This window comes from Convolutriloba macropyga, chromosome 13 (assembly GCF_964194025.1).
Source record: "Convolutriloba macropyga chromosome 13, txConMacr16.3, whole genome shotgun sequence".
In the NCBI taxonomy this organism is placed as follows: domain Eukaryota; kingdom Metazoa; phylum Xenacoelomorpha; order Acoela; family Convolutidae; genus Convolutriloba; species Convolutriloba macropyga.
In genome coordinates this window covers 35388634-35400722 of record NC_134480.1, presented here as the reverse complement: position 1 = coordinate 35400722, position 12089 = coordinate 35388634, and the positions used below count along the sequence as shown (strand labels likewise).

General features: G+C 35.5%; 1 protein-coding gene across 1 annotated transcript in view; it reads left to right on the top strand.

Annotated features, from left to right (window-relative positions):
• Positions 1–12089, top strand: part of LOC142352124 (glycerophosphocholine cholinephosphodiesterase ENPP6-like) — a 31958-nt gene that overhangs the window by 10328 nt on the left and 9541 nt on the right. The window contains exon 5 of the mRNA XM_075404496.1: positions 3127–3385. Coding sequence (XP_075260611.1) covers positions 3127–3385 — 259 coding nt within the window. The remainder of the gene's footprint in view (positions 1–3126; positions 3386–12089) is intronic.

Genomic DNA, 12089 nt, shown 5'->3' with positions numbered 1-12089 from the left:
TTTCTTTTACCTACGTTTATTCTACTTGAAATTTGTGTTTGGTTTTTGTCTCAAATAGCAGTGTTTCAACAAAATTAAACTTAACCTATTTCACGGGTTTTTGCCAAAAGTTGTTTTTAAACTTGCAACTCAATGTAAAATTTTTATCACGTGCTTTATCGTCTTTTCTGGTCAGTTATTTTTTCATTGTTCTTTTTCTTTTTTTTTTGTTTTAAAGTGACAAGTGTTATTCAGTAGGTTAAGCATTATGTTAGTTATTGTGGTCAATCAGTAGAGTAAGTTTTATGTTTGTCAGGGGCGTTCGTTTTTTCCTTCGAGTCGTTTCCGGAATTCTTTCGGCTATGTTTTTTTTTTAAGATCTGTTCACACATTTTCATGATTTTTGAAGTCAAATTGGAGTAGTGATTTTGGTCACGCCGAAACAGGAAATGGAGCGAAAAAGCGAGTGGCTTTGCGGCGTGAAATTTTTTCGCTCTAATTTTAAAGTAGAGGGAGAATACGGTGTTTGAACAAAAATTCGCTTTATCGGTGGTGGTTTTTTGTTCACATGCGGCAATTTCACTTTGATTTTTACTGTTTTTTCGATTTTTTGGATTGGAATTTTTTCTAAATGGTTTTTCCAATCCTTTGATAGTCCGTTCTAGGTTCTAGTTTTCTGGTTAGTCAATGAAAATTCTTTGAATTGTGCGTCAGGACTTGTCCTGCTATGTTTTTTTACTTCGTCGAATAAAAAAATGTTTCGCTTTACCTCATTTTGCCGCCTTTTCAACATTTTGCGTGAAATCTTTTTGACTTCTCTAGGCTAGTTTCTCTCATTCTGCTAAAAGTGATTTTGAACATCAGTTGCTCAGCAAAGCAATTCAAATTGAACAGTCAGTATAAAAAATTGAAGTCAGAAATAGAAACGGGATAAACCCATAAAGCCCAATTTTAGATGCCCGCTATTTGAACGTCGGTCCTATAAGTATTAGTTACCTCTCTCTAATGCTGATTGTTATTGATAGTAGCCCCTGTAGCCTCTCTCTAAGTAACAGAAGTATGTTCAACTACGAAATGCCATCAAAATAAATCGGACTTAAAAAAATGTTTTTGTACGAAAATCTTTTTTTTTCAATATCTTCTGTTATTTCAATCCCAGTCATGCTTATTGGAATCAACGGCGGCTATTTTCCGGCAATCTGCCGGGTATGTTTTAGATAATTCGGGGCAATTTGCATTTTTCCGGTTTTAATTGCGTTATTTAGATCGGATATGGCCACTGTATTAACAACAGCCGTTTCCAGTTTAAGAAAAAAGAAAACAGATCACGCGCTTATAATAGAGGACAATTTTTTAATTTGAGCGTCAACCCAACTAAGCCTTTTCTTTATACTGCCCTTAACTATGAAAATTTTATGCTCTGCGTTTACATCTCTTGTAGAGAAATTATTTCATCCATTGCTAGCTTTTTTTTCGTTGCCGAAAATCTCAATTCATTAGTTTTTGGGGAATTTTTAACCATTCTTAGTACTTGCTAAAACTTGCCAAATATCAAAAATTTCTCGTTTGTGAGTCTTTTTTTTCACAAAAAATTGCATTGAAAAAACACTTCTTCGTCAATTCTAGTTTGGTTGGAAACTTGGGAGAGGTCATGCAAATGTGAGAAGCCAAAGAAAAAAAGTCTGGTTTCTACGCCTTCCCTTCAATTCGGAGGACTCTGGCAGGCGGCTCATATTCTTTTTCTGACACGATATCGATAGCCTCCGCAAAATGCATTAGTTTGCAAATACTTGCGAATAAGTTTTTCAGTTTTGACGCTAAGGCAAAACTTTTAAATTTTTTTGCCACAATAGCAGAAATTGTAACAATCTTTTTATTAAACAAATTTGTAACAAGTTCTGAACATTTTATAAGGATTATTCAGAAGTAAATTTGAATGACATGCAAATATATTATTAATTGCAGAAAACGTGCAAATTTTTTGCAGTTGGTAACATTTGCGTTTGTGTGTTGAGGATTAAGCAAATAAGAACCATTGATATATCGCATGATGGCATAGGAACCACTAGAATATCATATGTTGGCATAGTAGCCAATGGGATACCAAATATTTATTAAGGAAATATGAACCATTGATGCGTCGCAGATTTTTTTTAAGAAAGTAGGAACCATTGGCTTACCACACTTGATGCCATTGGCATTAATGAAATGAAATAGCAACCATTAGAATACAACGGGTTTCACTGTATGCAAACCTGTAGAATGCCAATGGTCCTATTTACTTAATCCTCGGCACACAAATGCAAATATGCAGATCTGCAAAAGTAATGAACTCTTCGTTTAGAGCAATTTATCCGACTTTGTCGGTGACGTTAATTTTGCATTAAATTGTATGCGAAACCCGAGATGTATCATCATGGAATAACCATATCTGCGGCGACGTCATCTTGCGACATAGCATATGCGAATTTGAATTAAAGATTGGCATTATCATACTAACATTTTTGTGGATTAGAAGGTTGTTTGTAACTTTTAGCTGATTGATTGACCGGTAAGCCATCACGAATTGTAACTTTTCTGATCAATTAATTTTCTCTACTATCGGAATACGCTGAATAAAAGGACAGGCGATTTATGATTGACCCAAGTGAGGGCTTCTATAGTTCCTAGTACTCCCATGAGAAATTGCCTAAAAAGAACCTGCCAAATATTTTGGGTTTAGATGAACGGATCGCAAATTCCAGCGGCATTTTACCTTGTGGTGTGTACTTAGATAACAAACACCTTCCTAAATCGACCACAACTTTTCAGAGAAATCCTGGGAAGACATCAGAATTCTACGGTTTTATTCTGAACAGTACCCCTTTAGTGAAATGATTATGTGGGGGAATGTCTAATGGTCATTTTAATTAAGTACCAGAAACTCGTATCCGATTCTTGAAGTAAATGTCAGTGGCTGGAAAAAAAGAATTACATCTCACTTCAATCGGATTAATTGAATTTTTAGGATTCTATGGTTGTTATCATCAATCGAGCACAATTACCATCTGATTGGAATCATCATTGATACTAACTCTACAAAAATGTAAACTATTCTAATGAAAATTGAATAAAATATCAAAATAGTTGAAGCTAGCATCATTTCAGGGCAATTGAGCGCGCCAAAGTTCGCGTGCTTCGGCTAAGCATGCACCTCAAAAATCTTGCCACGGAATTGCAGCTAGAAGACTTCAATGTCATCGTGACAGGCAATCGAGCTCAGACTGCGGACAACTTCTACTTCATAAACCTCAACTCTGATGTTCTGGAGAAGTCGACGGACTCTGGCATCGCCAATGAGATCAGCTTTGTTCCGCCCGTCATCAAGTCACAGTACTTCTCCATTTACAGTGACAGAAATGCTTCGGTTACTATTACTCCCAAGATTAATTGCCTATTATTATTTTTTGTGTACTTGTTAACTGGGATCAAAAGTTTTTTTTGGAATATCTATCTTCTTCGATTTCAATTCAGCTCTCTATTTTTGCCGCAACATTGAAACTGTCTGCAGTATCAATTTTTGAAGCTAATACTTCAGGCCGTGTTGGTAGTTCTGTGCGATAGTTTGACTGACAGATTTTCATTTGGGTGCACTGTTCAACGTATAACGCTTTCAATTCGCATATTATACTGTGACTTGAAGATTAATTTTTTTTATAGCTGCGAAGCTGTAAGCTGAGCGAAGCTATATTGCGGTGCTCTTGGTTTTTTACAATTCAAAGAATTTTTACAATTCAAAGAATTTGAATTGTATTGGGGCGCTGTCTTTTTTTTAAGATCTGTTCACACATTTTCATGATTTTTGAAGTCAAATTGGAGTGGTGATTTTGGTCACGCCGAAACAGGAAGTGGAGCGAAAAAGCGAGTGGTTTTGCGGCGTGAAATTTTTTCGCTCTAATTTTAAAGTAGAGTGAGAAAACGGCGTTTGAACAAATATTCGCTTTCTCGCTAGTGGGTTTTTTTGTTCACATGCGGCAATTTCACTTTGGTTTTTACTATTTTTTTCGATTTTTTGGATCGGATTTTTTTCTAAATGGCTTTCCCAATCTATTCATAGTTCATTCCAGGTCTAGTTTTTTGTTTAGTCAATGAAAATTCTTTGGATTGTACGTCAGGACTTGTCCTGCTATGTTTTTTTTAAGATCTGTTCACACATTTTCGTGATTTTTGAAGTCAAATTGGAGTAGTGATTTTGGTCACGCTGAAACAGGAAATGGAGCGAAAAAGCGAGTGGTTTTGCGGCGTGAATTTTTTCCGCTGTAATTTTAAAGTAGAGTGAGAAAACGGTGTTTGAACAAAAATTCGCTTTATCGGTGGTGGTTTTTTGTTCACATGCGGCAATTTCACTTTGATTTATACTGTTTTTTCGATTTTTTGGATTGGAATTTTTTCTAAATGGTTTTCCCAATCCATTCTAGGCCTAGTTTGTTGTTTGAATTAAATTTTCATTTCTCGCTAGTGGTTTTTTTGTTCACATGCGGCATTTTGACATTGATTTTCCGTTTTTTTATTGAATGGTTTTCTCAATTCACTCATAGTCCATTCTAGGTTTAGTTTTTCTGTTAAGTCAATGAAAATTCTTTGAACTGTACGTCAGGACTTGTCCTGCTATGTTTTTTGTTTCGTCGTCTGACGCTCTTTTTTCGTTTTACATTTGTTCGCACAGCAAAGCTGAAAGTCAAATTTTCTGAATGTCTTCTTCCTCTCACTAACGGCATTTGCGCGCGTGACGTCATTTCTCACTCGCTTTAGCAAAAGTTTGTAGGTTATTTGCGTGATTAGATTTTGATCATACGTGACTTACCTCACTCAATAAAATGACTTCTGCACTTTAAAACTTAATTTTAATTTGAATTTGTTTAAGGTCAAAGGAACTCATATGTGCAATAAAGGTCCCTAATAAGAGGCTTCTGCTGATTGAATTTTAACAAGCTTTGTTAATTTATCGCTGAATGTTTTTTACCTAGTTTTTTGCGCGGCGGCGATTTTTAATTTAGATCTGTATTTTTCTCTATCTATTAAATGGCACGCAGGTCTATTCTCTCGCAGCTATTCCGGCAATCTGCCGGCTATGTTTGAAATTCAGTTACGTTTGTGCTATTCCCATCAGCTATATATCAAAGTTAACCGAATTTAGACCTGCAATATAGCAGTGTTTGTAATACTGTAGCAAAACAGTATATTTATCTAAGCTTGCTCAATTGGAAATGACGTCCTCTAAGCAGAAGACCCCTCCACGAAAATTGCAGATAAAGGAGAAATCGTGGTACATTTAAATAAGGGATTTGGTATTTAGCAATCAATGCTTTTTAGCCAATTATGATTCATCCCTGCGCAATTTACCTCTTTCATTGTCAAGACGAACAAATAGAAACTCTTCGAAAAATCTACAAGGAAGCAGTTCACTAGAAACAAATCCTCTTTAACATTAGGAAAATTAAGGTAGGCTTCAAAGTTGCCGAAGTCATGAACATCATCCTCATTAAGACTCTTGAAGATAGGCCGCAGACTGAATGCCTTATGATTTGCACAGCGATAATCAAAAAGTGAAAACGATGCTTCAATAACAAAAACCTTGTCTCAGATATCGAATGCTGTAAGGTGTCTTTCAGATGATGCAAAGGGTGGTGTTGTATCAACATTAGATAAAGTCATTGCACCGTACTCGATCTGCTACAAGAAAAGCACGCATACAGTCAGAAAGTTGATCCTAAATACGCCGTAACCGATCTGAAAAATTGACATTTGCCGTTCCATCTTTTTTGAAAACGGTTCTCTAACAAAACGTGCCTCAATGAAAAGAAATGGCAGCCATAGCCAATCTGGTCTTGATGCAGGGGACTGGAGAGGAATTTTGACATGATACAAATCCTCATCAATCGTTCTATGCAAAAGATTGTTCAAACTTGCCGTCAGAATTGCGACCGAAGAACTAAATTTCTTGAAACGCTTGTCTGATTGCGCTCGGTATTGGCAATGGTGAGATGTTAGGAAGAATTATAGATAGCAGTACAGTGAATTGCGTTAAACGAGATCTCCAGTTTGTGGGGGGAGGGGGGATGTACAGATGTGCCTTAGACAAAAGAGTGGAAGTATCAAAAACGCTATCCATGCACTCCGCCGACGCTTTCTTGAATTGCACTGAAGGTATCCTTCTGATGCGAAGAACGCGTTTAACAGCTTGAAAAGAGATCTTGCTCTAAAAACATAAGAACTCTTGGTCCCTCAATTTATACGGCAGTCAGAAACTCTTCAGGCCAATCAGAGCTTTTCATTGAAAAGAGTTAACCCGTCCCAAGAAGGAACATCACAGGGTAATCTAATAGCCATGGCAATGTACGTCGTTTCTATACTTCCGGTCATTTACCTGCATGAAGATCAAATGTTGACTCTTAAATCATACGCAGATGATGCGATTTTGGCTGGTAGCTTTTAATCATTACGAATCGTGCTAGATAAGCTCAATGAGCAGGACTGTGCATTTGGTTTTGATTAAACCAAATTTCATCTCATTACAAATTGACGAACGTGAACAAACATTATCCAGAAAATGTTTTTTTTTCTCGAAACATTTCTTCCACTTATCTTTGACTTAGACGGGAGATTTTTTGATGCACAATCATAAAAATTTGTGGACAGATATCAAGAAAAATCACAGCAAGACAAGTCATGAACTAAAATTCAAAGAATTTTTTGTTTTAGTAAACACTAATTAAAATCATAAATAGGAGTTGATTCCAAATATTTTTATAATAAAACCTTGTCATTTATTTTGAAAAAGAAGCTGAAATGAAATTGAGCTCGTGAACTAAGAAATCACAATCAAGCGAGTGATTTTTTGTTCAAAGACTTTGTTCTCAGCTTACGTTAAAATGAGCCGAATCAGTTTTGGGTCTCAAAGTCTTTTGCTTATTCGCTCCATATTGTCTTATTGAAGTTTTGCGCTGCAAAAACACTTTGGTTGTTTGCTCCGCTTCCTGCTGCGGTGTGACCAAAATCACCTCTCCGATGTGAATTTAAAATCATGAGTATGTGTGAACTGACTTCAAGAAAAATCATACCATGAGAGGTCCTGAACTAAAATTCGCGTTTTTGTTAACTAAGTAATAACCAGACCCATAAATATGAGTTGATTCCAAGTATTTTTTATAGTGAAACCTTGTCACAAATTTGAAACAAAAACAATGAAACCAGAAAACTGCACGTAAGGTTTTAAGTCTAAAATTGGAGATAACTGTTTCTGAATATAGTATTTGTACTGGAACATAAAATGTTTTGTGTTGTTGATGCGTTCCATCTTATCAATGTAAATCTGTTTTTTAATGCACTTAGAACATCGGTTTATAAGTCAGGATATTAATTGATATAAAGATCTGGTTTAAGCACAGGAAATTGCAATGGAAATAATTTTGGTTAATTATGTGAGCCCGGAAACTTTGATTAAAATTGGAAGCAACGTCAATGAATGACCAAGACGAGAACGGCGCTTGATGTGATGTCTGATCGAATCTTGAAACAGAAACAGGGGTTGAACAAATGGTCGCAATTAAAAAATAGCAGGACAATTCCTGCACTACATTTCACACAATTTTTGTAATTGAGCAAAATTTAACACCCAGAGATGACTCGGAGTTTAGTTGGAAGACCTTGGAGAAGTCACACATATCGATGAAAAACAGTAAACAGACGGCAAATTGCGGAACGTGAACAATCATTATCCAGAAAGAAATTATTTTTGCTTCCCCTTGACTTATAGGGGCAATTTTGCGCTGCAAAAACCTTTTGCTTGTTTGCTCCATTTTTTGTTGCGGTGTGACCGAAATCACTACTCCGATTTGACTTTAAAATCCTAAAAACGAAATTGCTGTGCACGTGAACTAAGAAATCACAATCAAGAAAGTGTTTTTCTTCGTTCAAGGACTGTGTTCTCAGCACAAGTTAAAAGTAGTATGAAGCAAAATGTAAGGAATTTAGGTCAATTTACATTTTTGTCAGAAAATCTTTGAAGGCTACTTTATAGAAGTTGACTTATAGGTTATAGGATAAAAATTAGGAATAAAATTGACGACAGTCGAAACAGACTAAAACTCCTTTTTCGAATTTAGAATTTATGTCTTTATTTTGTTGCACTTGTAGTTCTATAGAAGCTATAATTAAACGTGATGTTTTGCTCTGTTTCCAACAGCTGTGTTAAGACAAGCTTTACAAAGATTTGATCCGGTTAGAAGGCAATACGGGAGCTTTTAATTGGTACAAGGGTTTTTAATGTAGCTTTCTCTGGAATAGCTCTATGCTAATCCCAAATTAGTTAATGAGTATTTACAAATACAAACAAACGAGCAAACTGTCAATAGCAGGTCCTCCAACCAAGAAACCGCGTCCCGAGGTGCTCCTTCAAATTATCTAATGCTATGGGCGTCTTTGAGCACAACTTTCATATACCCATGATGCATGGTGATTGTGTCACCCCCAAGTAAATTTATACCGTTTGTTCATCAGCTTTTTGCCGGAAAATGTCTTTTGTGGTATTTCTTGATTCAGCTGTAAGCACTCTATGGTCCAATTTGTTGAGGCGAGACGAAATGCTTGCCACCTGTAGATCCAAGGAGGCTTTGTTTTGTAAACGGCTTCTGTCTTCGGAAAGGTGTTCGAGTCCGTTAGCAATGCGTCAATCAGTTCGTGCATATGGCGTTGCACCAATCACGCGTGCACCAATTTTCGCTGGCATAGCCACCAAGAAGCAAAATTAACGCGGGAATAATCTTCCACAATGTCCAGTATGTCATGATCTGTTATTAGGAAAAGTTCAAGACCAAAATGTCGACGGGTCACCGAGTGTTTTAAGTGTAAAAAAATGGAAGTGATGATTCTGTTTCTGAATATTCAATTATTTGAGCTGGAACGTAAAATACGTTGTGCTGTTGGTGCGTTCTTTTGGACTTGGTAAATCTGGTTTTTAGTGCAGTATGAACAGCGGTATATAAAGCAGAATAGTAAATTGATAAAGATCTGGTTTAAGCATAGGAAAACGCACTCAAGCAAAATTTGATTAATATTGTGCGTTCAGAAACGTTTAACTGAATGAAATACAGAAGCAACAATGAATGATCAAGAAAAGAACGGCTCTTATTGTGATGTCTGATCGAAGCTTGCAACAGAAACAGCGGTTGAACAAATAGTCGCAATTAAAAGATTGCAGGGCAATTTCTGCACTACATTTTACACAACTCTGGTTAATTGATTGAAACCTGAGACCCAGAGATGACTTGGAGTTTTGTTGGGAGACTTAAGAGAAAAATCACACATAGATTAAAAGACAGCGAACAGACGTCAAATTGCGGAACGTGAACAATCTTTACCCCGAAAGAAATTATATTTGCTTCTCCTTGACTTATAGGGGAAATTTTGCGCTCCAAAATCTTTTTGCTTGTTTGCTCCACTTTTTGTTGCGGTGTGACCACAAGCACTACTCCGATTTAACTTTAAAATCATGAAATTGTGTGAACAGAACAAAAATCAGAGCAGGAGAGCTCCTGAATAACAATTCAAAGAGGTTTTGTTGACTAAGCAATAACGACCTGTTAAATAAGAGTTGATTCCAAATATTTTTTATACTAAAACCTTGTCAAAAAACTATAAAAAACAGTTGAACCAGAAATGAAGTTGTTGTGCACGCGAACTAAATCACAATCAAGAAAGTTTTTTTTCAAGGATTGTTCTAAGCACACGTTAAAACTAGTCTAAAAAAATTTTAAGGAATTTAACTCAATTTTTATTTTTGACAGAAGATCCTTGAAAGCTACTTTATAGAAGGTGACTTTAAGATTATGCGATAAAAATTGGGAATAAAAGTGAAAATTGTTGATACAGCTCAAAACTCCATTTTTCGAATTTAGAATTTATGTCGCACTTGTAATTCGTGTTTTTGTTGCACTTGTAATTCTATAGAAGCTAAAATTAAGCGTAATGTTTTGCTTTGTTTCCTACAGCTGTGTTAAGACAAGCTTTACAAAGATCAGAGAATAAATTTTCCCTAGATTTGATCCAGTTAGAAAGCAGTACGGGAGCACTTAATTTTTACAAGGGGTTTTTAATGTAGCTTTCTCTGGAATAGCTAAATGCTAATCCCAATTTATTTAATGAGTATTTACAAATACAATCATACGAGCAAACTGTCAATAGCAGGTCCTCCAAACAAAAATTAGCGTCCCGACGTACCCCATCAAATTGTCCAATGTTATGGGTGTCTGTGAGCGCAACTGTCATATACACATGATGCATGGTGATTGAAAACCCCAAGTAATTGAAAACCGTATGTTCATCAGCAACTTTTTGCTTATAGGGGAAATTTTGCGCTGCAAAAACTTTTTGCTTGTTTGCTCCACTTTTTGTTGCGGTGTGACCACAATCACTACTCCGATTTAACTTTAAAATCATGAAATTGTGTGAACAGATTTCAACAAAAATCAGAGCAGGAGAGCTCCTGAATAACAATTCAAAGAGGTTTTGTTGACTAAGCAAAAACGACCTGTTAAATAAGAGTTGATTCCAAATATTTTTTATACTAAAACCTTGTCAAAAAACTATAAAAACAGCTGAACCAGAAATGAAGTTGTTGTGCACGTGAACTAAATCACAATCAAGAAAGTTTTTTTTTTCAAGGACTGTGTTCTAAGCACACGTTAAAACTAGTCTAAAAAAATTTTAAGGAATTTAACTCAATTTTTATTTTTGACAGAAGATCCTTGAAGGCTACTTTATAGAAGGTGACTTTAAGATTATGCGATAAAAATTGGGAATAAAAGTGAAAACTGTTGATACAGCTCAAAACTCCATTTTTCGAATTTAGAATTTATGTCGCACTTGTAATTCGTGTTTTTGTTGCACTCGTAATTCTATAGAAGCTAAAATTAAGCGTGATGTTTTGCTTTGTTTCCTACAGCTGTGTTAAGACAAGCTTTACAAAGATCGGAGAATAAATTTTCCCTAGATTTGATCCAGTTAGAAAGCAGTACGGGAGCACTTAATTTTTACAAGGGGTTTTTAATGTAGCTTTCTCTGGAATAGCTAAATGCTAATCCCAATTTATTTAATGAGTATTTACAAATACAATCATACGAGCAAACTGTCAATAGCAGGTCCTCCAAACAAAAATTAGCGTCCCGAGGTACCTCATCAAATTGTCCAATGTTATGGGTGTCTGTGAGCACAACTGTCATATACACATGATGCATGGTGATTGAAAACCCCAAGTAATTGAAAACCGTATGTTCATCAGCAACTTCTTGCTTATAGGGGAAATTTTGCGCTGCAAAAACTTTTTGCTTGTTTGCTCCACTTTTTGTTGCGGTGTGACCACAATCACTACTCCGATTTAACTTTAAAATCATGAAATTGTGTGAACAGATTTCAACAAAAATCAGAGCAGGAGAGCTCCTGAATAACAATTCAAAGAGGTTTTGTTGACTAAGCAATAACGACCTGTTAAATAAGAGTTGATTCCAAATATTTTTTATACTAAAACCTTGTCAAAAAACTATAAAAAACAGCTGAACCAGAAATGAAGTTGTTGTGCACGTGAAATAAATCACAATCAAGAAAGTTTTTTTTTCAAGGACTGTGTTCTAAGCACACGTTAAAACTAGTCTAAAAAAATTTTAAGGAATTTAACTCAATTTTTATTTTTGACAGAAGATCCTTGAAAGCTACTTTATAGAAGGTGACTTTAAGATTATGCGATAAAAATTGGGAATAAAAGTGAAAACTGTTGATACAGCTCAAAACTCCATTTTTCGAATTTAGAATTTATGTCGCACTTGTAATTCGTGTTTTTGTTGCACTTGTAATTCTATAGAAGCTAAAATTAAGCGTAATGTTTTGCTTTGTTTCCTACAGCTGTGTTAAGACAAGCTTTACAAAGATCAGAGAATAAATTTTCCCTAGATTTGATCCAGTTAGAAAGCAGTACGGGAGCACTTAATTTTTACAAGGGGTTTTTAATGTAGCTTTCTCTAGAATAGCTAAATGCTAATCCCAATTTTTTTAATGAGTATTTACAATTACAATCATAC